This window comes from Terrapene carolina, unplaced genomic scaffold, assembly GCF_002925995.2.
Source record: "Terrapene carolina triunguis isolate 2854851 unplaced genomic scaffold, T_m_triunguis-2.0 Scaffold21, whole genome shotgun sequence".
Taxonomy (NCBI): domain Eukaryota; kingdom Metazoa; phylum Chordata; order Testudines; family Emydidae; genus Terrapene; species Terrapene triunguis.
Window position 1 is genome coordinate 34,019,678 of NW_020664372.1, and position 27,411 is coordinate 34,047,088.

The window sequence follows — 27,411 nt, forward strand, 5'->3', positions numbered from 1 at the left end:
AAAAAAAAAAAAAAAAAAAAAAAAAAAAAAAAAAAAAAAAAAAAAAGTTGGAAGTACTGGATATATTTCCTAAATTGTACTTGAAAACTAGATTACTCAGAGTAAACATCCCCAATTTCTGAGGACTACATAAAAATTATTTTTTAAAAATTATTACAATAATTGGTTTGCCAGGAAATATTAACTACATAAGGTGATTAATTACGTATCGACACTTTTGCTTGTGCTTTTTAGGTGGCAGAGGAGAAGACGGTTGCCCTGTTATCACATTCCCAGACTACCCAGCTTTCAGCGAGATCCCAGAGAGAGAGTTTCAGAATGTCCTGACATATCTAACTAGCATTCCAAGGTAGGTGCTTGTTGTGCCAGAGAAAACAGCAACGGTTATCAAATATGTTTACATTCAAACACCTATGTCACACAGGTTGCAAAGTTCAGACTCTGTGACCAAGTAAATGGAGAAAAGGAACAATACCATTTTTCTTATGATGGATTATAGTCATTAAGAGTTTTTATTGGTAAGATAGCTCGAAACGAGAATTAAGAGATAGTATTTATACTTCACCGGCACAATCGGAGAAAATAATTCTCTGCTACAAGCAAATGCAGTTTTTGAGCTATGCCTCTCTATTCTGTGAAAAGAATTGGCAGGGTCCTGTTGTTTCACTGCATTCACTATTTAATTAAAAATGTACACATGCTTGGGGCGACATCTCATTCTTGTTAACAAAACCAAACTTGGAAAAGCCGGCGTTATTCGGTGTCTCCCCCTTCTGGACTTTTGAGGCTTCCCTGTTTCACCAGTCACTATTTTACACCCTGTTACCTTGTTGAGACCCCACAATGGAACAGCAGCCTTCCAGCCAAGGAAACACTGGGCAGGACACCACACACAACGTGAGAATACTACTTAGTTATTCACAACTTCTTCTACTGATCAATATGTATATTCTCTTTTTCCCCCAGCAGCTGAGCACACTTCCTCTGCAGCACTTTCATCTCCTTCTGGTTGTGGTGCACAAAAACTGGCCTAGCAATTTACCATGGTTCTCTTACATAGCAGTGTGGTGTATTTTATTAATCCAATGGGCCAGCACACAGAAACCATGTTTTATTGTAAGCTTATTGTGGAATCAGAATGATTCCAATTTTTCTGACCTCCAGAATGAGAGAAACACATTTTATTTTATTTCTTCTTTTAAATTTTAAAATCTTCTTTGTTGATAAATATATCCCCCTATTCTCAACCATTGGTTTTGCAAAGGTCAGATGTAGGATTTGACTTTTTACTTGATCAGCCTAAGGTATCTTAATAATGGCTGGGTTCTTTGTGTGCAGAGACTACTGCCTATCACGTTGACCAACATTGTCTTATTGTTGACTTGTACTCCCCCATCTGTCTATGTCCATCTGTCGTCTTTTGTCTTACACTTAGATTGTAAACCTCTTCAGGCAGAGGCCACCTTTTTGTTCTGTGTTTGCAAAGCACATAACACAATGGGGTCATGGTCTATGACAAATGTCCCTAGGCACTACAATAATACAAATTATAAATAACAATAAATAATAGGGTAGAATGCACTACACATATTTGGTCAACATACTGCAATACCCCAAGGTGTGTTGTTTTGTTGCATTATTACAACAATGTAGGAGAAATGTAATTATACTATACATAGCTCTCTGAGTTAGAAACAGCTCACTTATAAAAACATGATTATCTAGCACTGACCCTTAAGCAGTGTTCTTTCCCCTTTGCATCACAATAATAGCAATATGTGATCAGGGGAGACCAAAGTAAATTTGTGTAGGTGCAGCTACTAGACTATATTTGAAATAACTGTTGGTGGTAGGTGGCCTCCATATAAACTGTTTTATTTACCCTGTACTCTTTTTAAAGAAACATTTGTTTTTTCTTTTGCATATTATTGTTGTTTAACTTTAGTCTCATCTTTTTTTTCATACCTTGCTTGCTACTCTGTAAAGAGACACCATAACAGTGGTGGTCTGTTATACACACCACAGTGTTACTGGCAGTGGTCTGAGCTGTACTTGATGACTCTGCTGTATACCAAACTATGGGTAGGCTATAAGTAGGTTGCCAGAGTTGAGAAATCAGTCTGACCAAGTCTCTCTGCAGGGGGCTGGTGATATGAGGAGAATAGAAAATTCCTAAACAGGATGTAGATTTTAGGAACAAAGCAGGGAGTTAAGAAGGACTCACAGGGAAACCAGGAAGAAGGCTTTTTGGAGGAATGGGAAGCTTTGGGGATCAGACAGGCATGAGAGGGGAATAGTTGGGCATGCTTTCATAGTGGGAAGGGACTTGATTGAGCTGTGGGATCAACCAAGGTCAAAGTAAGCTGACCTGGAGAGAGTGAGAGAGAGGAGCACTTCCTAGGTCAAAAGACAAACCATGTGCTGCAGGAGAATAATCCTGGATGTCCCTGACCCCATCCCAAAGAGTGCTGCATAGTGGTGAGGAAATGGAGGCAGGGAAATGCATGTAGGGTTTACTATTCTGTGCATATCTTGTGTTAGTAAGTAAAGAACAATGGTGTGTTAGGATCCTATGCAAAGTGTGTGCATGCGTGCGCATGCACATGCAAGACCGACCACATACCCCCATGGAGGTAAACTCTAAAGCCCACGAAAGCTTATGCTCAAATAAATTTGTTCGTCTCTAAGGTGCCACAAGTATTCCTGTTCTTTTTGCGGATACAGACTAACACGGCTGCTACTCTGAAACCTGTCTAAAGCCAGTGTGCCCACACAACTGGAGTTCTGAAAGAGTGTGTAATTAAGCTACTGGAAGTCTAATGGCGGGGAGGGCAGCACTACTCCCAGGGGCCAGACTGTTGGACCATGGGTCCCAGCTCTTAGGGAAGCGGGTGCTAGACAGAGGGTCTGCACCCTGAGCATGTGCCTAGAGACTCCAAGCTTGGGGCAGTGCCTGAACTCTGAGACTCTGGAGGCTTAAAGCCCACTGGATTTGGAGAGTGCCCAGCTAGAAGGAGCTTTACCAGGGCGCTGTCCATGACAGTCCTCTCCATCACAATCCACAAGTCCTGCCTCCCCAAATAGTGGATACAAACCTGGGCCTCCAAGGGAAGGGAATGGTGCAGATGAGTGAACCTGCATGATGCCGTGTGTATAGGTTTATATATATAGATATTGCAAGCTAACAAAGGAAATGGATTGGGGGGAGGTCCTCAATCCCTTAGCAGTTTGAAATATTCTCTTAATTTTTAAAAACTAAACAAACTACATTGAGCATTTTATTTAATGCAGTGCAACTCCCTCAAGTGGATATGGTTGGAATTACAAAGTGTATTAATATTTTATAGATACAACGATGTAATACAGTGAACAAAATCCTCTTGAGAGCATCATCTAACGTGTGTTGTAATCTTTGTAAATGTTAAATACAAAGCTCTTTTGTGACCAGTTTTATCAACCATATACATTTAATTCTTCCTGCTCTAGCAGTGCAACTCACGGATTAAGGATGAGTGCTGTAGAGCAGTGGTTTTCAACCAGCAGTACGTTACCTCTGGGGGGTACACAGAGGTCTTCCAGGAGGTACATCAATTCATCCTGATATTTGCCTAGTTTTACAGCAGGTTACATAAAAAGCATTGGCGAAGTCAGTACAAACTAAAATTTCATACACACAAAATGAGAATGTTAGCAATTTGTCAGTAATAGTGTGGCTGTGACACTGTTGTATTTTTATGTCTGATTTTGTAAGCAAGTAGTTAAGTGAGGTGAAACTTGGGAGTACGCAAGACAAATCAGACTCCTGAAATGGGTACAGCAGTCTGGAAAGGTTGAGAACCACTGCTGCAGAGTGTAGACTATGAATGATTGGTAGCTAATCCCTTTACTGTTCCTGTTTTGATGAGATGCAGGGTGTGTATCTGTGTTTTTAAGTCTGTCTGTTTAAAGAAGACCTTTAAAACCATTGTCTCCATAGCAGCTACTGATATTTTTGACCGATGATACTGAATAAAGCAGGGTTTTATCTTATGTAAAGGGTGGAGTTTCATGTTTTTGTGTTGCTTTGCTTGTAAAGAAAATTAAAGTTTAATCAAGCCACGTCAAGTTGCTTTTTAAAAGTTTTTTACAGTGGTGTAATCCCCCAGCAACAATAATTCAAGCAACAATGCGGGAATAGCAACCTAAGCTACAATGCATGGCAGTATGTAACTTACTAGGGAGATGCAGCCTAACAAAAATATTTAAAAACTAAGGTCCTGACACTGCAAACACTTATACAGATTAATAACTTTAGTCACAGGAGTTGGTTCCATTTGAAATCAATGGCACTGTCGTTTTAGTAAAGTTATGCACATGCTTAAGTGTTTGCAGGAGTTAGGCTTAATGTTAATAATGTTCCCTTACTGAGATGTTGTTAAAGTACCTTGAACAAACTGGGAATCAGTACAGAGCAATGACCCTACGGGCTTGTCTTCACATACAGCACGACAGCAGCGCAGATGCACTGATACAGTTGCGTCACTGTAGCGCTTTAGTGAAGACACTCCTCTACCGATGGAAGAGCTTCTGCCATCAGCATAGTGAATCCACCTCCCTGAGAGGCGATAGCTATGTTGACAGGAGAACCCCTCCCATCAGTATAGCGCTGTCAACAAAGTGGGTTAGGTCAGTATAACTACATAGTTCAGGAGTGTGGATTTTTCACACCCCTGAATGACATGGTTATACAGACATAAGACTGTAATGTAAACCTGACCTTAATCTTATACCAGTTAGAAATATTCCTGGGGCTTAAAAATAATTCCTTCCAGGGCTACTCTCCTGGTCTGGTGGAGACAGCAGAGAAGACTGTTTGTTTCTTCCTGTTCCATCTCTTTACTGTGTGGGTGCTGTGGTCATAGCTGCTGCTAAGCTATCGAGAGGAAGATGAAGTAGTGCAGGACAGTGATAGTTCATAATTAATAAGTGGGTGAATGCCAGAGGACCCCAATTTGCATTGTCCAATGTCAAGCATCAATATCTTGAAGTGGTACAGGCACCCTTGGGTACTCTTAGGATATGTCTACACTGCAATTAAAAAACCCACAGCTAGGGTGACCAGATGTCCCGATTTTATAGGGACAGTCCCAATTTTGGGGGCTTTTTCTTATATAGGCTCCTATTACCCTCCACCCCCTGTCCCAATTTTTTACACTTGCTATCTGGTCACTCTACCCACAGCTGGCCTGTGCCAGCTGACTTGGGCTCACAGGGCTGGACTAAGGAGCTGTTCCATTGCAGTGTAGACGTTCGGGTTTGAGCTGCTTGGGACTTGACCCTGACTCTGGTACCGACCCCAGTACCAATGTCCACCAGAGCCATCTCCAGGATGTAGTTGAGGAAGAGACAGGATCCCCTCCTCTGGAAGCCTCCTCCTCCTCCTCCCTAGACGAGGCCATCATGGGTCCCAGTAGCTTGCTTCCACAGGATGATTTCAGGGCCTATCAGGACCTTCTGAAGTAGGTTGCTGCGAACCTGAGCCTGGAAATTCAGGAGCTCAGAGAGACATTGCACAGCCTTGTTGATATCCTGGCTGCAGCAGCTCCATCCAAGATGGCTCTGCCCATCAATAAGGCGGTGATGGGACCAGTCAAGGCCCTGTGGCAAACTCCTTCTCTACCCCCCATCTCAAATAGGGCAGAGAAGTAGTAGTATGTGCTGGCAAGCGGGTTCAAAGACCTGTACTCTCACCCCCTCTGGTGGTATCTGCAGCTAATGAAAGGGACAGGCAGAGCCAGTCGAGCACTACCCCAAAACAAAAAGATGCGAAGAAATTAGATCTTTTCAGAAGAAAGGTTTATTTGATGGGTAGGCTTCAACTACATATCTCCAATGAGCAAGCTTTGCTGGGAACATTGGATTTTAATTTATGGGACTTCTTGACTAAATTCAGAGACTCACTGCCCCAAGAGTCAAGGGGATGGATAACTTGATGATTACGTGTTCTGTTCATTCCCTCTGGGGCACCTGGCATTGGCCACTGTTGAAAGACAGGATACGGGGCTAGATGGACCTTTGGGCTGACCCAGTATGGCCGTTCTTAGGAATTTGTGACCCTCTTGGAAGAGGGTAAGAACATAGCCAGGACCGCTCTCCAAGTGGTTCTGGATACTGCCAACTTGGCAGCCAGGACTGTGTCCTCTGCGGTTACCATGAGGTGCAGTTCTTGGATCCAGTCTCCTCCAGATGTGGGCTAGTGTTAGTTTAGTCCCTGAGCAGACACCACTTGGACGCAGTGCTCACATTTCCTTCTCTGGTCCTCGCCTCCCTGGGCTGGTAGAAAGGCCCAAGATTGGTGATGAGGGCGTGCCCTTTGTTACCTCTCAACCATTGGCAACCTTAATCTCAGACACGTCGGACCTAGGGTAGAATGCCCACCTCAACAATCTCAGTACTCGAGGCCTCTGGTCCCAAGAGCTTTCCCTCCACATAAAGGTCAGGGAGCTCAGGGTGGTATGCTTAGCATGCCAAGTGTTCCTCCCCCAGATCTCAGGCGAGGTGGTGCAAGTCCTGACAGACAAAACTGTGGCCATGTTTTACATCAATAAGTAGGGAGGGGCTCAATCTTCGGCCTTGTGTCAGGAGGCCATCCGTCTGTGGGACTTCTGCGCGAAGCACTCTGTTCATCTCGAGGCGTCACATCTCCTGGGAGCCTGGAATGTGTTGGCAGATCACCTCAGCAGATCCTTCTCCTCTTACCATGAGTAGTCCCTTCATCCAGAGATCACCAAATTCATCCTCCAAAGATGGGGGCCTCCACAGGTGGACCTGTTCGCCACCAGGCAGAACAGAAAATGCCATTAGTTTTGTTCTCTGCCCAGACACAGCCTCGGCGCCCTTTCTGACATCATCTTGCTCTCATGGACAGACCACCTACTTTATGCCTTCCCCCAATCCCCTTGGTTCACAAGATCCTCCTAAAAATCAAATGGGACAAGGCAAGAGTTATTCTGACAGCACCAGTGTGGCCGCGCCAGCATTGGTTCGGCGCACTCCTGGATTTCTCGGTGTCAGATCCCGCTCTGGCTCCCGCTCTGCCTCCCTCTTCATTCAGACCTGATTTCACAAGACCACGGCCGATTACTTCACCCAGACCTTGCCTCCCTGAACTGAACTACAGGGATGCAGCATGGCTGAACGCTGAAGAACAGGCCTGCTCGGAACAGGTTCAGCAGATCTTGCTAGGCAGTAGACAGCCTTCCACCAGGGCTATCTGCTTGGCCAAGTGGAAGTCTCTCTCTTGTTGGGCTTCTGAATGTGCTCTCTTTCCATCTTAATCTTCCTTTCAGTCTATCTTTGACTATTTGCTCCACCTAAAACAGCAGTGCCTGGTCCTCTCATCCATTAAAGTGCATTGGGCAACCATCTCAGCCTTCAACCTTCCAGTTAACAGTAGGTCAGTGTTCTCCCATGAGATGATGGTTTAGTTTCTCGAGGGGTTGGAAAGACTGTACCCTCAGATCCACAAGCCGACCCCTCCATGGGACTTCAGCTTGGTTCTGTCGAAGCTTACAGGCCCCCCTTAGAGCTGTTAGCATCATGCTCCATGACACTTCTCTCCTGGAAGGTCGCCTTCCTGGTGGCGATCATCTCGTTCAGAAGGGTCTCTGAGATCAAGGCCCCTACTTCAGAGACATCCTACGTAGTGTTCTTCCAGGATTCGGTCCAACTGTGCCTCCATCCGGCCTCCCAGCCAAAGGTGGTGTCACAATTCCATAACAACCAGGTCATTTTATTACCAGTCTTCTTCCCTAAACCTCACAAAAACTCCGAAGAACAATGGCTTCACTCGTTAGACGGACTTTTGCCTTTTATATTGAGAGGATTAAACGCTTCCGCAAATCCACACAGTTCTTTATAGCAATAGCAGAAAGGATGAGAGGTCTACCTGTGTCAACCAGAAAGATCTTGTCCTAGATAACTGCCTGTATTTGAGCTTGCTGCGAGCAGGCGACAGTCCCGCTTCCTCCCATCTTAACCTCTCCATTCCACAAGAGCCCAGGCTTCATCATCAGCGTTCCTTGCGCAGGTCCCATTCCAGGACCTCTGCAGAACTGCGACCTGGTCATCAGTGCATACCTTTGCATCCCACTATGCCATCACCCAAATGCCACCAGTTTTTGGGAGGGCAGTGTTGCAGTCAGCATGTCCATGAACTCTAACCCCACCTACTGGGGTACTGCTTGTGAGTCACCTAATGTTGAATAGTCATGAGCAAGCACTCGAAGAAAAAATGGTTAAAATCTAGCTATGAATCTATTTGTGGACCTCATCCCCATAGTTTTTGAGCACCTAATAGGTAAATTAAGATGTATTTATTTACACATGCATGGAAATGATAGCTATTAAAAAAAAAAATTCCAACTACCAAACTTAGTTTCAAAAGCTAGTTAAGGTTGTTAAGTAACAACTTGCTCTTCATTTCTGCCTCACTTGCACAAACTTGTTTGTTAACTTAGTATGTTCTGCTCTTTCCTTTCTTGTAGACCTCCCTTTTGGTCTCCAATTTGGGAGAATGTCATTGTCCCTGGGTCCCAACTGCTTTAACTCTAGAACTCCTCTCTCTATTCCAAGAAGCTCTCTTGAGTTCCAGGAACCTCCATTGTTTGACATTTTTAAACCAGAAATTAGGGAACAACCCTGCACTAGATCTTTTGCATCTCATGGGTTCTGAGGTTCTGTTACTGCAGTTCTCCCAAACTTCAGGGAATCCCTGCTTTATTATTGATTATCATTTTATTTAGCACCACAGATGTACATTGCTGTAAGTGAGTCAAAGGTGCCAAAAAGCACACAGCTTAACAGCTCAAGTTGATGCAATATGCAACAATTTTGCAGCTTCAGTGTCCGCTTCCTTCTGCTATGTTTTGGCTGCACTCACTCCTCTCCATCGGTTTACAACCCAAGGTAAAGATGCAGAACCTACATTGTTCTGTTACACTCACAATCCCTTTCCCAGAGTCATTGGCTAGAATGTTCCAGGGCTTCCAGTTAAATCTATTGTGCTTTGTATGCTATTCCTTTCACATGGCACAGCTGCTGAGCTGTTGGAAATACCATATGTTCCTATGAAAGAGAAAATAATCAAATTTGAAATTTGTTTCAAATGATTGCATTCAGTCATAAAGCTGAATACAATTGAAAAGGTTTTGTACCATCCATGTGCCAGTGGTTCAGATGTGATGACATTTTGGCAAACATTACTTAGAGCAATGGCTCTCAACCTTTCCAGACTCCTGTACCCCTTTCAGGAGTCTGATTTGTCTTGCGTACCCCCAAGTTTCACCTCACTTAAAAACTACTTTCTTACAAAATCAGACATAAAAAATACAGAAGTGTCACAGCCACACTATTACTGAAAAAATTGATTGGTTTCTCATTTTTACCATATAATTATAAAATAAATCAATTGGAATATTAACATTGTACTTACATTTCAGTGTATAGTATACAGAGCAGTATAAACAAGTCATATGTATGAAATTTTAGTTTGAACTGACTTCACTAGTACTTTGTATGTAGTCTGTTATAAAACTAGGCGAATATCTAGATGAGTTGATGTACCCCCAGAAGACCTCCTTGTACCCCCAAGGGTACATGTATCCCTGGTTGAGAACCACTGACTTAGAGAATGTCTCAGTTTAACTAGGTTTGGAATTGTTTTGAGCTTGGTTTGAGTGGGTGAAATTCACTTCTGTGCAGTCAAAACCTATGTATCAATTAAATCCCACTTTTATATCCTCAGGGTTTAAGAGGGATTTAAGCAGTGCATGGCTCTTGTAAAGGCCCACTGCCCACAGGTAAAAATTTTTCACCCATTGAAAACAAAGGGAAAAGTGAGCATTGTAAAATGATGAAAGTTAATTATTAAAAATATCAGACATGGTACAGGAACTCTGTCAACCACCATTGTTGCTCTTGTTTGAATCACTCAAGAATTTAACAAATGTTTTCCCCTTCTTATTCTTGTCCTTTTCCATTTGACACAGGTTGGTTGGCTATTTTTTCTCCTCTGTTTCTAATGAAAATTTAACGTAACTTTGTCTTTTGGAGTCACTGGCAGCACTGATTACTGGATAGATGTAAATATTTCTAGTTTTTGTTTTGTTTTGTTTGTTTCATTTGTTTGATGTGGGTGCCACACAAGTCACATTCCAAGATTTGTGGATTTTTTTTAATTAAAAAACTAGGAATTTAAAATCCGAATGCAAAATAGGGATTTAGAATCTGGTTGATATTACTTGCTTATGACTTTTTTTTTTAAATTGTCACATTTTCAATCTAAATTATTAGTTAGTGTCTCCATAAACAAATTTTTTGTTCGTGTAAGATTCAAATAAGACGGTAATTGGTTTTAATTCTCTTTGGTTTCTAGACTTTTTAAGCAAAGATAGGTATAGAAATTCTCCCTAAAACTCCTGGCTGTATATTTCAGTAGGAACAGTACTTGATCCCTGAACAGTTGCTGTTACGATTGTTTATTTTGCCACACCTAGGAGTAATCTCAAAGAATTCCCTAACATCCTGTATGTTCAGCTTGAAGATCCTGTGCTTCAGCTTTATTGTTTTGATACTCTTTGCTGTGTAAAGACAGCTGGATGTCAAAGCCAACTCCTTGCCTTTAGTAAACATTCTGTATTGTAAATCAGACTTTGTAAGGAGTGTGGTGCACCAATGAAGCAGCCCCATGCTGAGCCTAACCCCATAAATGCAGGCACTTCTTAAAATCCAGAAACATAAGAGAAACAAGCATAGTGAGTTCCTCACAGCTCTGGAACTATAATAAATGCTACAACCTGAACAGCTCCAGCAGAAGATGAAGAGAAGCAGAATAGGACTACTCATTACTAATGTAAAGGGACTGTTGGCCCCTTACTAAAACTCAGTGGGAGCTTTTTGGTTGGCTAGCTCCCAGTACCAAAAAGAAAGGGGAAGGGTTGATGGGAAATCAGGACCCTAAGACTGACAGTCCCCAGGAGTAATGAGGAGACGCCAGTGCTCCAGGTCAGCGGGCAGGCTAATGAGGGAGTCAGGAGGCTGGGGGGGGGGGGGGGGTCCTGTCCTACGTGTGAGCTGGAATTGCCTGGAATGGACATTCCAGAGATGGCTGGTTGTGATGTCCCTGTGCCACAGAGCGGGGTTACATATTTTCCTTTAACCTTTCCCATTTTTTCCTTATTTTTTTTAATTGGTTGCTGTTTATTAAAGTGTATTTGCCTGAAATATATGCAATGATCAGTGGGTCACAGCAGTGTCCAGTGCAGAGAGAGCACCCTGGAGTGGGGGCACCCTAGTCCCTGTCCTAAGTGACCACAACAAGGTTGGGGTTTGAACCACCCAGGAATCCTGGGCCCAGCCTTGTCGGGGTTACGAGGACTCTGCCACACAGGAGAGTGGAAGGGGAGCTCTTGAGGTCAGGCAGGCCTCTGGGTAAAGGAAGTGGGAGCGAGGACTCAGATCATTTCGCTAGCCCATTTCACCTGAGTCATTTATAAGCCAGAAAAGTTTCCCACAATAGCAGGACCATTCCCCCACTTACACTAAGAAGTTTCACTGCTCCCTCTGACAGGGTTAACAAGGTTTTTTTTGTTTGTTTGTTTTTTCCTCCCCCCCCCCCTCCACATTTCTTTTCATGGTATGCCAATCTTAATCCTAAACACGTTACTCCCAGAAAATCACAACTTTCCAGCTGAATTAGAGCCCTTTAATGTACAGGGTGTTCTCCATTTGGGGGCAGGAAAAATATTGCTAAAGAACGTTATAGTATCATTGTTTTTATGGATATACTTTTGAAAACTATCAGACTCATTTTTACAGTAACATTTAAGGGGTGACACAGATTTGGAGCTGCTCTCTAATTCATTAATTCTGTTTGCTGGCCTACTTATTGGGATGTTTTCTTGTTCTCTTTTATCTCCACAATACAGTTAATAATTTGGTACAGGAGAGTAATACCAGTTGGTGTAGGGTAAGAAAATTAACAAGGGTCAAATAGCATGAAGTTTGGGGGGAGGGGCCACAAAACCCACAACAATCACCACAACCACCTTGTTCAAAGTGTTACTTGTGAAAGTGCTGCAAAGCACTACAACCCATATGGCATAGAAGAGGTTTGTTTTTTTCCCCTCAAATACTGTTGCAAGACAAGGCAAGGTCTGGAAAGCCCCAGATGTGTACTGCTGTTTGTACCTGGGGAACACTTACATGTGCAGGTGTAACGTCTTACAGGCAGTCGCCAGCACTTGAGTTCACTGTGGGGGGAACAGTCTCTAAATTGCACAGTTCAGTTGCGATGCTGGGACACTGGTAAAATAAAAAACTGCCTATGGTGGTGATAAGTATGGTGTGGTAGCTGAAGAGGACCACTCCTGGCATGAACCCAAGGAGTGTTATTTTAATTGGTCTATGTTTTGTTAATCTAAATTTCCTGTGGTAATAAATAAATACTTTATATTTTGTACCAGTTTTTTAAATAATGTAATTAAAATAAAAGCCAAGTTAAAATTACATAAGGATGCTTTAAAGGCAGAGCCGTCTTATATTGTAGACTTATACCCTGGTAGACTGTACCATAGAGGGTGAGCTTGCACCCCCAGTTCCTACTTTAAGCCTAGTATTAATGGTGGTTCAAATAATTACAACTACTGTGGTCTTGGAAATGTGTTGCTGTGTAATGAACTTAAAAGAACACAAAAAGACAGAAATATAATGCAAATAAACACATGCTAATATAGAGAAGAAAAACAAAAGCAGTGGCATGGAGGCCTGGCTTGGCATGAGTAATTGGACATGGGTGAGGCCTCATTTCTTGGGAGACAGAATTAAGAAAGAAAATAGCTCTGCAGGCTGGAGACAGAATGTCTGTACTAGCTAAGATAAGCGGAAACACGCAGGGAACCATTTGCAATGGACAAGATAACAGTGGATAAGATAAGTTGGGAACATAAAGATGAGTTAAAGAGTAAGTCGTGCGTGGGCAGTGTGTGGGCAGAGAATGCTGTACAGGGATTGGTTCCTACAGAAGTACCAAGCCAATCCCAAAATGAGTAATGCAATGTATAGTAAGTGCAATGTAACTAAGAAATGTATATAAAGAAAGTTTGTTTTGTAACTTTTGGTACATCCTATACCCACTCTCTACACTTGAGTCTGATCAACTCAATGTAGCTTTGCTGTATGCCAAATAAAGGAACCTAAGTGGTGAGACGAGTTGAACTGAGTTCTTGGGGAACTGAGTGGAAGAGGTCTCGGGGTGGGACCCAAACACTGTATTGATCTGACATAAGAGTTTGTCTGGGTAAACAAGCAGAAGGGAAAAGAATGACTCTAGATAGCCACCCCTTGCAAATACTGAGAGTTGTTAAGGGACAATGCCAGAACCATTGGCGCTGAGGACTCGGCTCAGACTCCTGTTTTGACCAGAAGGGTCAAAGCCTGGGAACACTGAAGAACAAAACTGTAGCAGTGTTTGAAAGGGGCAGCAGCTGTTTGTGGGAACCAGACTGAGACAGGACCCTCTGGGCTGATTGAAGAAGTTAGGTCTGCCTAAGTTACCATTAGGTGATGGTAAAAGTTTAGGTACGATAGATGTGGATTTTAAAAATCCTTTCTCTCTAATGCTTATTACAACTGATAAAATAAACTTTGGGGATAAGAAGGCTGTCTGATCACTGTATACTGCTGGTCACGTACTCCTGAAGAAAAGAACTGTTGGTGCTGGAACTCAAGCTGAATCTGCAGCTTAGGAATGGTTGATATGCAGGGTACAGTAGCCCTAGGCCCAGTCTAACAGTGGGAGAATTGCTAAATTCCACCCCAGGATAGATAAAGGTACCAGGCCTGACATCTTAGGAGAGAAGTGCAGCTAGCTCTGGAACCAGGACATGGTGTGTCAACTTAAAGGATCACCCTTACATCTGAAAATTGTGTACCTATTATTGTTATAACTAACACCTAAGATCATTATAATTGAAAGATGAGAAAAGAAACCTATAGATATATTTTCAGTTGGCTTGCTCTTTGCATTTTGACAGTAGTTTGTGCACAATCACTGTTTCCGTGTATTAGTCAGTAATCCCTTATTTTATGTGCGCTTTTTACATATCTACAAGGGACATATCTCTCCTGTCTATTGGGATATCTCTCCCATCTGTCGCTGGAAAAATCTTTGCTCATGTCCTCCTGAACTGACTGATTTCATCTGTCTCTGAAGCTAATCTACTGAGACTCAGTGCAGACATGATTTTCAGTATCAGGCAAATACAAGAAAAATATATCAAACCAAACATGAATCTGTTCAGTGTTTTTCATTGATCTCACAAAAGCATTTGATATAGTCAGTAGAGAAGGATTATGGATGATCCTCAGCAAACTTAGTTGCCCACCAAAACTGATAAAGATCATTTGTTTATTTCATGAGGGGATGCAAGGTCTGGTACTTTTTAATGGAGATATCATTGACTCCTTTCCCATTTCAAATGGAGTCAAACACGGCAGTATCCTTGCCCCTGTACTGTTTAACCTCTTCTTCACTCAAGTTCTCAACCATGCTACAGATACAGATACGACGGCTCAGTCTTCAATCTTACAAGGCTTAAAGCAAAAACAAACATAACAAAACTATTAATAAGAGAAGTACTCTTTGCGGATGATTGTGCCCTCCTAGCACACACACAGGATCGTAGATCGCTCCACTGAAGCATCAAAATTGTTTGGCCTCACAAACTGTGGTGTTGCACCAATCATCTTCACCACTCTGGCCATATCACCAAGCGTAGCCATTAGTGGAATCCAGGTAAAGCAAGTTGGCAGTTTTATCTACCTCAGCAGCAACATCTCCAATGATGGATCTCTTGACAAAGATCTCAACAGGATACAGAAAGCTTCTCAGTCATTAGGAAAGCTACATAGCAAAGTCCTGAAATCCCACAACATAACCCTCTCAACAAAAATAAAACTTTACAATGCTTTTGTGCTCACATCTCTCCTCTACGGCTGTGCGACCTGGACACCATACAAACAGCCAGAGGCCTTCCATATGCGGTCTCTGCGTGCCATTATGGGGCTCCGCTCGCAGGACAAAATTACCAACCTGGAGGTTCTCCAAAAGTCAAATGCCACAAGCATCGAGGCCATGCTGATAAAAGCCCAACTATGTTGGGTTGGACGACACATTAAGATGCCTGAATATCGACTCCCCAGAAAAATGTTCGATGGAGAATTGGCACAAGGACACTGGAATCAAGGCCGCCCCAGAAAGCGCTACAAGGACAGTATGAAGAACAGCATATGCTCTGGTGCAATAAAACCGGATGATCTTGAGATGGCTGCGTTAAATAGATCAGCCTGGCAACACACAACACTCAGAGCTTTCCAAGCCTTTGAAGAGGACCGAAATAATCAATTGTTAGCTGCAAGGGAAAGTGGTCATACTACAGCTATAGAGCTACCAAGATGCTCACCAATGACTTTGTCTGCCTGATCTGCTCACAAGCATGTGCGTCACGCTTTGGACTTTAGAGTCACTCTAGAATCCACAAAAACAGAGAGCATGAAAATGTCACGTCGAACCGATGGACTAAACAAAGAACAAGAGATGATTTTTTTTAAAAAAAGATAATGTAATTGTAAAAGCACAAAAAGGACTAAAGGACATTGGTAGGACTTGAAACAACTTGTAATTTTTTTTTAATTGATTAAATTTCAGACTGATCATGACTAACAAAAATGTGGTAAACATTTCAACAGCTCTAAACGTAATGTTGCTTCAGCTCTCTGCAGCTCCAGTTTACATAAGCTTAACCAACATGAAGCACTTTTGGCTATGGTGACCTATATATTTTAGTTATCCAGAAAATAGCCCCTCAAGGATATGTCCTGCTTCAACCATCTGTACTTAAGACAAGTCTGTGTCTACTCTTCAAAAAGAAAAACTGCAGTTCTTGGAATAGTTCTGACAAAGACAGAAGTTAATTTATGATCTGAAGAATGTATCTATTTTGCATGTACAATATGGAAACATTTTAAATTCCTTTCTTTTAAAGGATTCAGTCCACCAAAAAACAGCCACAGTTTAAGCATGTAATTTTTTAAAAGATGTAAGGTCTGTTAAGCAGGAACTCTCTTTTAATAGCTATTATTATTTGTTTGTGCAAACACTTGCTTACATTTGTGCATGTAAGAAGTCCTATTGAAAACAATGAGACTATTCACTCGTGTACATGTTTGCAAGCTTGTGGTCTCAAAGGACAGAACCAGACAGTGTGGAAAGAGAATCAATATGCACAATACATGCAGAGTGGTCGGGGGAATGCCTGGTCATGTTAGTTTTTATTTGTATTGTTAGCTTTATATCCTCCACTTCATGGCACCAGTATAAGCTTTTGAAAATGGAAACCATCCCTACGTATATGATGGGAAAGCATCTAGTGCTACTGTATTATAATTAATTGATAATAACAATGTGAATATTTAGGAGGGATTTGAAAGTGGTTTGGCAAACAAGTTGATAAAGGGTGTTCCAAGAATAAAGAGCAAAATGGAAGATGTCAGAGAGACCAGTGAAAGAAAGATGTGCAGGATACTGATGCTGATGCTATTGGTGGAGCAGAGGGAGCGAGGGGAACAAGCAAAAGAGGTGGTCAGGTCAGAGGTGTAGGCAGGGGCTGTGCACTGTTGTTGTGTGTTGCTGATGAATGATATAAGGGATTTATCAGTAGGCAGTATGTGGTGTGGAATAAGGTTCAGGTCTGAGGGCAGCGGGAGGGGATGACAATGATTAAGGTTTTTGTTCAAACTCAGCCCTAAGACACAAATCTTTCTCTTTAAACTATGTAAGTACCTGGCATTGAATGTAAAATTACCCGTCAAACCTAAATTAAATGCAATGTTAAGTAGTTACGGGTATTTAGGAATAAAGTTTCAAAGCAGCCTGCAAGAATATTAACCATGTGATACTTAGTACAATCCATGGAAACCATATGCCTAAAATGCTGCCCAGCTATTTTGAAAATGTATCTCTTAAATGTTGTTGCCATCAATATGAGTACATTGCTTTATTCAGTTGGATATTATTTAATCAATCAGAAACTTTTTCTCGATCTAGACCAATGCTACTCCTTTGGCTAATTAAGCCAGGTGGTTGGGTGGAAGTGCATCACACAGTGATATTGTCAAAATCAATCGATACCGATTTGTGTTGTGGAGCAGTCCAGAGGTGCCTATTGCCCAGCTTAATAAAGAATTTGATCTCTCCACAGGAATTAAGAATAGCCATCCTCCTCCTTAGTTGTCCTTGCCTTCTGATCGGCAAAACATTGATAATAGCCTGTCCTAGCTGTATGTTATTGCTGGGGTGGCAAATACAATAAGCTGTTTCTGCTATTGTGGCTGGTACAATAATTAGATGGGGTTCAGCAGGCAAAAAAGGCGGAGACTAATGAACTAACCTTGAGTATGTCCAGGGATGGAATACTGATGGACAAATCTCAAAAGAGTCCGAAAGATCTGAATCAGTCCCTACAAAGTTTTGCTTTCATTTTTCTTTGCCTCTGCCATATCTGACCTCTAAACAGTCCTGCCACAACACAACCCCAGACTTAGCTGGCCTATCTATGTCTGTCCCATGATCACCTTCCCAAGAACAGTTTTGTCACGTTGTTCTTCCTTTCTTCCCATGTAATCATAGCTGTATGACCTCCCTATTCCCACTTCCCACTGAGGCAAATTACAGCCTGATCCTTATTTATGCTACATACAATGCAATATTGATGAAAATTCCTCTGTTCCTGTATGCTGCTCACACCTATGCTTTGAACTCATGAATTATACCCATACACATCATAGGATATCCCTAATTCAATGAGATCCTGGAATACTTTGTGTGATTCTGAAAAGTACCCATGGGGCATGAGCTCACAATGCAGGAGACCAACAACAAGCACAACAGCAAAGGGAGCAGATGACTGTTTTCATCAATGTTGCAATCTAGATAGAATCTAGGAACGGGAGACGCAGCAGGGGCAGGGAGAAGGAGGAAGGAAATAGTATTTTAAACTGTATATGTAACTTCTTATCTGAACCAATGAGAACATTAAAACAGGTTCACTTTCCTTTCGATAAACAGGAAGGCCAAGGTTAGGGCTGGTTCAGATTTTTTCTGTGCTGCTTCATCCATGACTAGTAAGGAAGGGTGTAGCTACCAAAAACAAAACAAAGATAAGGCCCCCAAGACACATGTTTTTAATGCACATTTCTAAAAAATACAGATACTTACATGTACATGGTTCTAGTGTAGCATGAAAAAGGGAAATTATAGCATGCACACTGTGCTGTCATACTATTCACTCAGACGGATTTTCTCCAATAGACTCCTTTTATAACTTTGATTTTTAATATGACTGGCTCTGAGATATGTAGATATTATGCTTTCCCTGTTGGCTGCTAGTTCATTAGTTGTTATGGATGAAGTTTAGTATTTATTGCCAGGAGTAGTCACAGAATTTTTTTTACTCAGTATTCAGTTTTTAGCACAAACCACTAGAGGCCGCTATTGGACATACAATGCCCTGAAAGATATGGTTTTAAATTTCTTTAACAAACTGGAATCTCTTCTCCCCTTTTTCTCCTGTATATTTATTCTAATGGGAGTTCCTCCAGTACTTAAGGGGAGCAGATCCCCAGAACTGTTGACAATCATAAGTATGCTTTTACCACAAGTTCATTGTAGATCATTTTTAGATGGAACACTGCATGCACATCAATTGGCAGCTTTAGGCTTGAATACGGATGCTCCCCGACTTACGCAAGCGTTCCGTTTTGGAACGCCTTGCATAACTCTTTGCGTAAGTTGGGAATGTATTCCCGAACATTACATGCAAAAAAAAAGGCAAAAAAACCCCTTATGGAACTTTTTCCGTAAGTGCGGATTTGCATAAGTCAGGTTTGCATAACCCAGGGAGCGTCTGTAACGCTCCTAGCTGTGGTTGTAGGTAGATCTACACTTCGAGCTGGGCCTATACTTCCTAGCTTGAGGAGACATAATAGCTTTAGCTCTTTCTGAGCTCACGTGCTAGAAAGAGTATAGCAGAGGCAACAGCAGCTTTAGCTGCCCTGAGTATGGCCCCATCTGAGATGCTATGCATGTAGGAGGGGCAGCTGGACCCTCACACCATTTTGCTGCTGTGGCTACACTCTACAGATCTAGTGGGGATATGTCTTTTCAAGCTGGGAATCACACACCCAGCTCATTGTAGACATTCTGTGTGAGCTAATTTTTTCTTCTTCCCCCTTCCTTTGTTGATGATCTAGAAGTGCTGCAGAAAGTTCTGAGCTGACAATGAGAGAGAATTGAAATGATCTAAGACCCAATAAGTGATTATCATCATCAACTCACATTTGGATAGTGGTCTGCTTGTTCAAAACACTTTATAGGCACTAACTAGTTAAAACTTACAGGAAAAAACCATCCCAATGTGTAGAAAGAACAGTAAATATGGCAGGCGACCAGCTTGGCTTAACAGTGAAATCCTTGCTGACCTTAAATGCAAAAAAGAAGCTTACAAGAAGTGGAAGATTGGACAAATGACCAGGGAGGAGTATAAAAATATTGCTCAGGCATGCAGGAGTGAAATCAGGAAGACCAAATCACACTTGGAGTGGCAGCTAGCAAGAGATGTTAAGAGTAACAAGAAGGGTTTCTTCAGGTATGTTAGCAACAAGAAGAAAGTCGAGGAAAGTGTGGGCCCCTTACTGAATGAGGGAGGCAACCTAGTAACAGAGGATGTGGAAAAAGCTAATGTACTCAATGCTTTTTTTGCCTCTGTCTTCACGAACAAGGTCGGCTCCCAGACTGCTGCACTGGGCAGCACAGTATGGGGAGGAGGTGACCAGCCCTCTGTGGAGAAAGAAGTGGTCCGGGACTATTTAGAAAAACTGGACGAGCACAAGTCCATGGGGCCGGATGCGCTGCATCCGAGGGTGCTAAAGGAGTTGGCGGATGTGATTGCAGAGCCATTGGCTGTTATCTTTGAAAACTCATGGCGATCGGGGGAGGTCCCAGATTACTGGAAAAAGGCTAATGTAGTGCCCACCTTTAAAAAAGGGAAGAAGGAGGATCCGGGGAACTACAGGCCAGTCAGCCTCACCTCAGTCCCTGGAAAAATCATGGAGGAGGTCCTCAAGAAATCAATTCTGAAGCACTTAGAGGAGAGGAAAGTGATCAGGAACAGTCAGCATGGATTCACCAAGGGCAAGTCATGCCTGACTAACCTAATTGCCTTCTATGATGAGATAACTGGCTCTGTGGATGAGGGGAAAGCAGTGAATGTGTTAAAAGCTTTGCTAAAGTCAAGGAATGATACGGTCTCCCACAGTATTCTTGCCAGCAAGTTAAAGAAGTATGGGCTGGATGAATGGACTATAAGGTGGATAGAAAGCTGGCTAGATCGTCAGGCTCAACAGGCAGTGATCAACGGCTCCATGTCTAGTTGGCAGTCGGTTTCAAGTGGAGTGCCCCAGGGGTCGGTCCGGGGGCCGGTTTTGTTCAATATCTTCATTAATGATCTGGAGGATGGCGTGGACTGCACTCTCAGCAAGTTTGCAGATGACACTAAACTGGGAGGAGTGGTAGATACGCTGGAGGGTAGGGACAGGATACAGAGGGACCTAGACAAATTAGAGGATTGGGCCAAAAGAAACCTGATGAGGTTCAACAAGGACAAGTGCAGAGTCCTGCACTTAGGACGGAAGAATCCCATGCACTGTTACAGACTAGGGACCGAATGGCTAGGAAGCAGTTCTGCAGAAAAGGACCTAGGGGTTACAGTGGATGAGAAGCTGGATATGAGTCAACAGTGTGCCCTTGTTGCCAAGAAGGCTAACGGCATTCTGGGCTGTATAAGTAGGGGCATTGCCAGCAGATCGAGGGACGTGATTGTTCCCCTCTATTCGACATTGGTGAGGCCTCATCTGAAGTACTGTGTCCAGTTTTGGGCTCCACACTACAAGAAGGATGTGGAAAAATTGGAAAGAGTCCAGCGGAGGGCAACAAAAATGATTAGGGGGCTGGAGCACATGACTTATGAGGAGAGGCTGAGGGAACTGGGATTGTTTAGTCTGGAGAAGAATGAGGGGGGATTTGATAGCTACTTTCAACTACCTGAAAGGGGGTTCCAAAGAGGATGGATCTAGACTGTTCTCAGTGGTACCTGATGACAGAACAAGGAGTAATGGTCTCAAGTTGCAGTTGGGGAGGTTTAGGTTGGATATTAGGAAAAACTTTTTCACTAGGTGGTGAAGCACTGGAATGGGTTACCTAGGGAGGTGGTGGAATCTCCTTCCTTAGAGGTTTTTAAGGTCAGGCTTGACAAAGCCCTGGCTGGGATGATTTAGTTGAAAATTGGTCCTGCTTTGAGCAGGGGGTTGGACTAGATGACCTCCTGAGGTCCCTTCCAACCCTGATATTCTATGATTCTATGAGAACGGTGGATAATTATTTGTCACAGACCATAGGCGCTGATGTCTACTGGCGCCGGTGAGTGCTTGACTTCCCCCTGCCCCAACTCCACCCCTGCCCCTCCCCCGCCCACCCCCATTCCAACCCTTTCCCCAAAGTCCCTGCCCCAACTCCGCCCCCTCCCTGCCCCTATTCCGACTCCTTCCCTGGCCCCACCTCTTCCCCTGAGCACGCCACTTTCCTGCTCCTCCCCCCTTCCTCCTGGAGCTTGCTACAGCTGTTTGGCGTTGGCAAGCACTGGGAGGTAGGTAGAGGAGCAGGGACATGGCAGGCTCAGAGGAGGAGTAGGTGCGGTAGGGCGGGGAGCTTGGCTGCCGGTGGGTGCAGAGTACCAACTAATTTTTCCCCGTGGGTGCTCCAGTCCTGGAGCACCCACGGAGTTGGCGCCTATGTCACAGACTGTCAAAGTTCAGGGGTGTAAATCTAGACCATTAAGGGGTTTTCACCTCAATTCCTGCAACCCTGGGTGCCTCACAATGCTTTGCTGCTGTAGCTCCCAACCTGGGCTGCTCACAGACAGCCTACCAGCATGCGGGTCACATCCTGAGCATCTGTGTGCTAGACAGCTCTGGGCCAGCTGCTATGACCCCAGCAGCCTGGCTGCAGCCCCACTCTGGATTCCACCAGCCTTGGTTACAACCAGCAGGGTGACCCCAACACACACCGCAGTTCCAAATTTCCCCAAAACTATGTGCCCTGAAGTGTCAAGCTCTCTCCTGGACAGCTCAGAGATATTATAAGGTTTGTTTGTTTGTTATTCTAAAGGTGCAAAAATACATCACAGCTTATTAACTTGACTGGGGTGAATCCATCCTTCCCTTTAAACGCAGCACTGAGTTGGTTTATAGTAAAATAAAACAAATGTATTAACAATAGGACCTAGGTTAAGTGATGCCAAGTAAAAGGAATAAAGTTAGAAGGGTTTACAAACAAATAACAGTGAAAACAAACATCTAAAAGTCTAAACCTTAATTTAGCAAGCTACATCCTTTGTTCAAGATTGTTTCTCTCATCAGTCATTCTTCTTCCCAGCTGTGGCTGGCTTTTCCTGAGTCAGGACCTTCCATAAAAGTACAAGGCATTGGCTTCCCTTGTCTTCTTAGTTGAAGATCTTTATCTAAGCAGGTTTCTCACCTATATTCAGTTCCAGGGACTTCAACCCCCCTACCCTGGGTTGAGGACCCATCTTTCTCTGCTTGCAAAAACTGTGGCCTCTCATGTCTGTCTAGTAATGGATGTCAAAGGTGGCTTCTGTCCTTGCTTATATCTCCCAGAGTTCAATGACTTTGTTTCAAGAGGTAGGATGATCTTATGCTGTTCTTCCCTTCCAGTGGACTTTGCATCCCCTGCATGATTTCTGTGTAAATGGGGCTTGCGTTGTTTCTGATTCCATCATGCTTAATTTACATAGACAGGTAGATAGCTGTGGCATTCCCTCCTGCCTGGGCAGACGGTAAAGCCTAATATCCGTGAGTATCCATAATTCCTCATGTAGTGTTTAATAATACATTTCACAATTCTATTAATCACCAGCACGTCATTAGCTTTCAGAAAAGACCTCACTCCATACACTTCTATAATATAGTAACGTAGTATACAGTCAGTTGATTCAGCTGCTTAACACTTGAGGTTCTTCCCCTCCACCCCCATCCCGTCTTTATGGACCAGTAAACCTTTGAAATGGATTCTTCTGAAAAGTAAAACCCAGACCAATCTTCTCTTTCGTGCTGGGTGTAGACTCCATGCTGTCTTCTTCCCCACTTGTTAGTGTGATGGGTCTTTGTTTAGGAAAGACCCACCTGCTTAACATCTCCCCCGACACTCCTGGTTTGAACACATTTTAGTTCTCATTCCAGCATCTCTCTCTAACTCTTAATACCCATCATGACACATAAGTATATGATGAAAGAATATTGATTAGTAAGTTTAGTTTTCAAATGATACCTCATAAGCATGGCCCTACCAAATTCACAGCCCATTTTCGTAAATTTCAGTCATAACAATTTTTAAAAACCTTAATTTTATGGTTTCAGATATTTAGATCTTAAATTTCATGGTATTGTAACAAATCATGAATATGTATTTTAATATGGCAAAATATAAACATGTAAAGTCCTCAAGTTAACAAAAGCAGCGGGGGGGGGGGGGGGGGGTGTGCTGGTTTCAAATGTCACTAATTGAATGTGAGCATGGAGCGTCCTGAAACTTTCTTCATTCCCTGTCTCCGCTCTGAAAACACGTGTCTGTGTTTAGACATAGCTCTCTCTGCATCCATGAGTTTGTTGGAATTGTCAGACAGCACCGAGCTAGCCTTGAGAGATGGGAGATTCTGCTTCCACTGAGTTCCAAAACTGCAGCACAGGCAAAGTACGGTCCACTTCTTTCGTGATATTTTTGTAAGCAGGAATCTCCGGCCTACAATTCTCATCAAAGCCAGGAATTGCATTAAGCAAGGTTAAATCCATTGATGGATTTGGGGGGGTGGGGTAGGGGGAGCATTGGGGATGGGGGCATTGCCTCCCCAAACTGCAAGCCTCAGGCAGGCAGCCTTGATGTGCAATAGAGGAGACAGAAGACTGCTCCCAGCTTGCGCCCCTGAGGCAGGGAGTCAGAATCTTGTTTGAGTGGTAACCGTGTTAGTCTGTATTAGCAAAAAGAATGAGGAGTCCTTGTGGCACCTTAGAGACTAACAAATTTATTTGGGCATAAGCTTTCATGGGCTGACGAAGTGGGTTTTAGCCCACAAAAGCTTATGCCCAAGTAAATTTGTTAGTCTCTAAGGTGCCACAAGTACTCATAACATTTTGTTTATAAACCGAGTGATTAACAGCTGATTAAGATAAGAAAGGTCTGTTAGGATGTTTCCTAAAGTTAAATGATCTGTTCCAAGCTTGGTAAACTGTAAAAAGTAAGTAGCCTAAATGATTGAAAGTAATTCTAGATTTTTCTACAATTGTTTCAAGAGGTAGTAACAAAGTTACTAATATCTTTCTTTGAGAAGATAACTAATTTTTTAGACAAAAGAAATGCAGTAGATCTTATCTACTGGGATGTCAGTAAAGCATTTGATACAGTTTCACATGAGAAATTATTAGTTAAACTGGAGAAGGTGGGGATTAATATGAGAACTGAAAGGTGGATAAGGAGCTGATTAAAGGGGAGACTCTAACAGGTCATACTGAAAGATGAACTGTCAGGCTGGAGGGAAGTTACTAGTGGAGTTCCTCAGGGATCAGTCTTGGGACCAATCTTATTTAACATTTTTATTCCTGATCTTGGCACAAAAAGTGGGCGTGTGCTAATAAAATTTGCAGATGACACAAAGTTGGGAGGTATTCCCAATACAGAGAAGAACTGGAATACCATACAAGAAGATCTGGATGACCTTGTAAACTGGAGTAATAGAAATGGAATGAAATTTAATAGTGCAAAGTGCAAGGTCATGCATTTAGGGACTAACAAGAATTTTTGCTATAAGCTGGGGACTTATCAGTTGGAAGTGACAGAGGAGGAGAAAGACCTGGGTGTATCAGTTGATCACAGGATGATTATGAGCCCTCAATGTGATGCGGACATGAAAAAGGCTAACAGGGTCCTGGAATGCATCAGGTGAAGTATTTGCATTAGAGACCGGGAAGTGTTAGTACCATTATACAAGGCACTGGTGATACCTTATCTGCAGTACTGTGTGCAATTCTGGTCTCCTGTGTTTAAGAAAGATGAATTCAAACTGGAACAGGTGCAGAGAAGGGCTACTAGGATGATCTGAGGAATGGAAAACCTACCTTATGAGAGGAGACTCAAAGAGCTTGGCTTGTTTAGTCTAACCAAAAGAAGGCTGAGGGGAGATATGATTACTCTCTATAAATACATCAGCGGGATAAATAGAAGAGGGAGAGGAGATATTAAAGTTAAGCACCAATGTGGACCCCAGAACAAATGGCTATAAACTGGCCATCAACAAGTTTAGGTTTGAAATTAGGCAAAGGTTTCTAACCATCAGAGGAGTGAAGTTCTGGAGCAGCCTCCCAAGAGGAGCAGTGGGGGCAAAACACCTAACTGGCTTCAGAACTCCGCTTGATAAGTTTATAGAGGGGATGGTAGGCGCGGGCCGCAGGGATGTGCTGGCCACTGCTTTCTACAGCTCCCATTGGCCAGGAACGGTGAACCGCAGCCACTGGGAGCTGCAGAGGGCCGTGCCTGAGGATGGTCAATGTAAACAAAATGTCTCGCAGCCTGCCAGCGGATTACCCTGATGGTCCGCTTGCCGAAGGTTGCCAACCCCTGGGTTGGACATTAGGAAAAACTTCCTGTCAGGGTGGTTAAGCACTGGAATAAATTGCCCAGGGAGCCTCCATCATTGGAGATTTTTAAGAACAGGTTAGACAAACACCTGTCAGGGATGGTCTAGATAATACTTAGTCCTGCCACGAGTGCAGGAGACTGGACTAGATGACCTCTCAAGGTCCCTTCCAGTTCTATGATTCTATGAAACTTGCATCTCCACAGCTCACTGACAAGATAAATTATATGTGCATTACATATAGTATGGACAACATTTGGCATTGGAACATGGAGAACAGATTTGAAAGATTTCGTCATGTACGTTGCATTGTGACCTATGAAAACAGATACTTTGTCAAAGTCCACACTATATTTTGAAATGGTTTTAATTATCACTTGAGAAACTGTAATGTAGTTAACAGCATCCAAGTAAATGCAGTCGGCGAGCACTCTTGTTAGTTTTCCTATCTATACATCCTCGACCTTGTCAAAAATTAAAATCAAATAGAACATGCAGTCTATAGTTGTCTTGCTTGTCAGTGGACTCATCAGAAATAATTGCAAAAGACTCACGAGTTAGAGACTTCATCTCCTCAAAATGTGTAGCAAAAACCTTTAGAAGATAGTCCTGTCGTAGCTTATTTGCACTTGGTAAGCAACCAGTATTTTGTACATTCCGTTAATGAATTTGCACAGCTTTGGATGATCAAGCTTTTCAAATGGTATATTAGCACTTGCAAATGCATCCAAAAGTTCCACTGTAGCTAATGACAAGTCTCAGAGCTCTGTCATCTTAAAAAGCGATGAAATTGTGTTTTGGTTTTATTACCATTTTGTTTCCCAGCAGTGCTGTGACCGGGTGCCTGGATGGGCCACATTGAGGATGCCACACTCAGGGCAGACTGCAAGAACTAGGGCAGACAATCCCCCAAACTGGTAGTTTATTCTATAATTAGATTCACCAAGCCAGTAACCAAACAGCTTCTGCAGTACCTCACTGGCTATCCAGAAGCCAAACACAGTCCCCTTTAGGCATTCCATCCCTTGGCTCCCACCTAGACAACTAAGTCTAATATAGTGAGCGATTTACGGAAAACCTGATTCACCATATATAAGGTTCACCAATCCCAAAAGACTAGACGCTTATGCCCAGATCAATATGAATCTCAGATCTTACCCAAGAATCACAGTGTCAGCCAATCATTAATAACTACAGTAGAACCTCAGAGTTACAAACACCTTGGGAATGGAGGTTGTTCATAACTCTGAAATGTTTATAAATCTGAACGAAATGTTATCGTGGTTCTTTCAAAAGTTTACAACTGAACATTGACTTAATACAGCTTTGAAACTTCACTATACAGAAGAAAAATGCTGCTTTTCCTTTTATTTTTTTAGGAGTTTAACATAGTACTATACTGTATTTGCTTTTTTTATATTTTAGTCTCTGCTCAATGTAGATTATATTATTAGTTTCCTGCAGTATCTCACATCTTTGATCTTCAGGTTAACTGGACATAAACACATATATAATATAAGGCAATTAAGACATGAATGAGAATTAGCATCTAAAA

The 27,411-nt window shown here is 42.7% G+C and overlaps 1 protein-coding gene across 2 annotated transcripts in view; it reads left to right on the plus strand.

Annotated features, from left to right (window-relative positions):
• The window catches only part of MCF2L (MCF.2 cell line derived transforming sequence like), a 244,967-nt gene that overhangs the window by 141,662 nt on the left and 75,894 nt on the right, over nt 1-27,411 (plus strand). For both annotated transcript variants that reach the window (XM_029910503.1, XM_029910505.1), the window contains exon 3: nt 235-349. In XM_029910503.1, the coding sequence (XP_029766363.1) occupies nt 235-349 (115 nt within the window). The remainder of the gene's footprint in view (nt 1-234; nt 350-27,411) is intronic.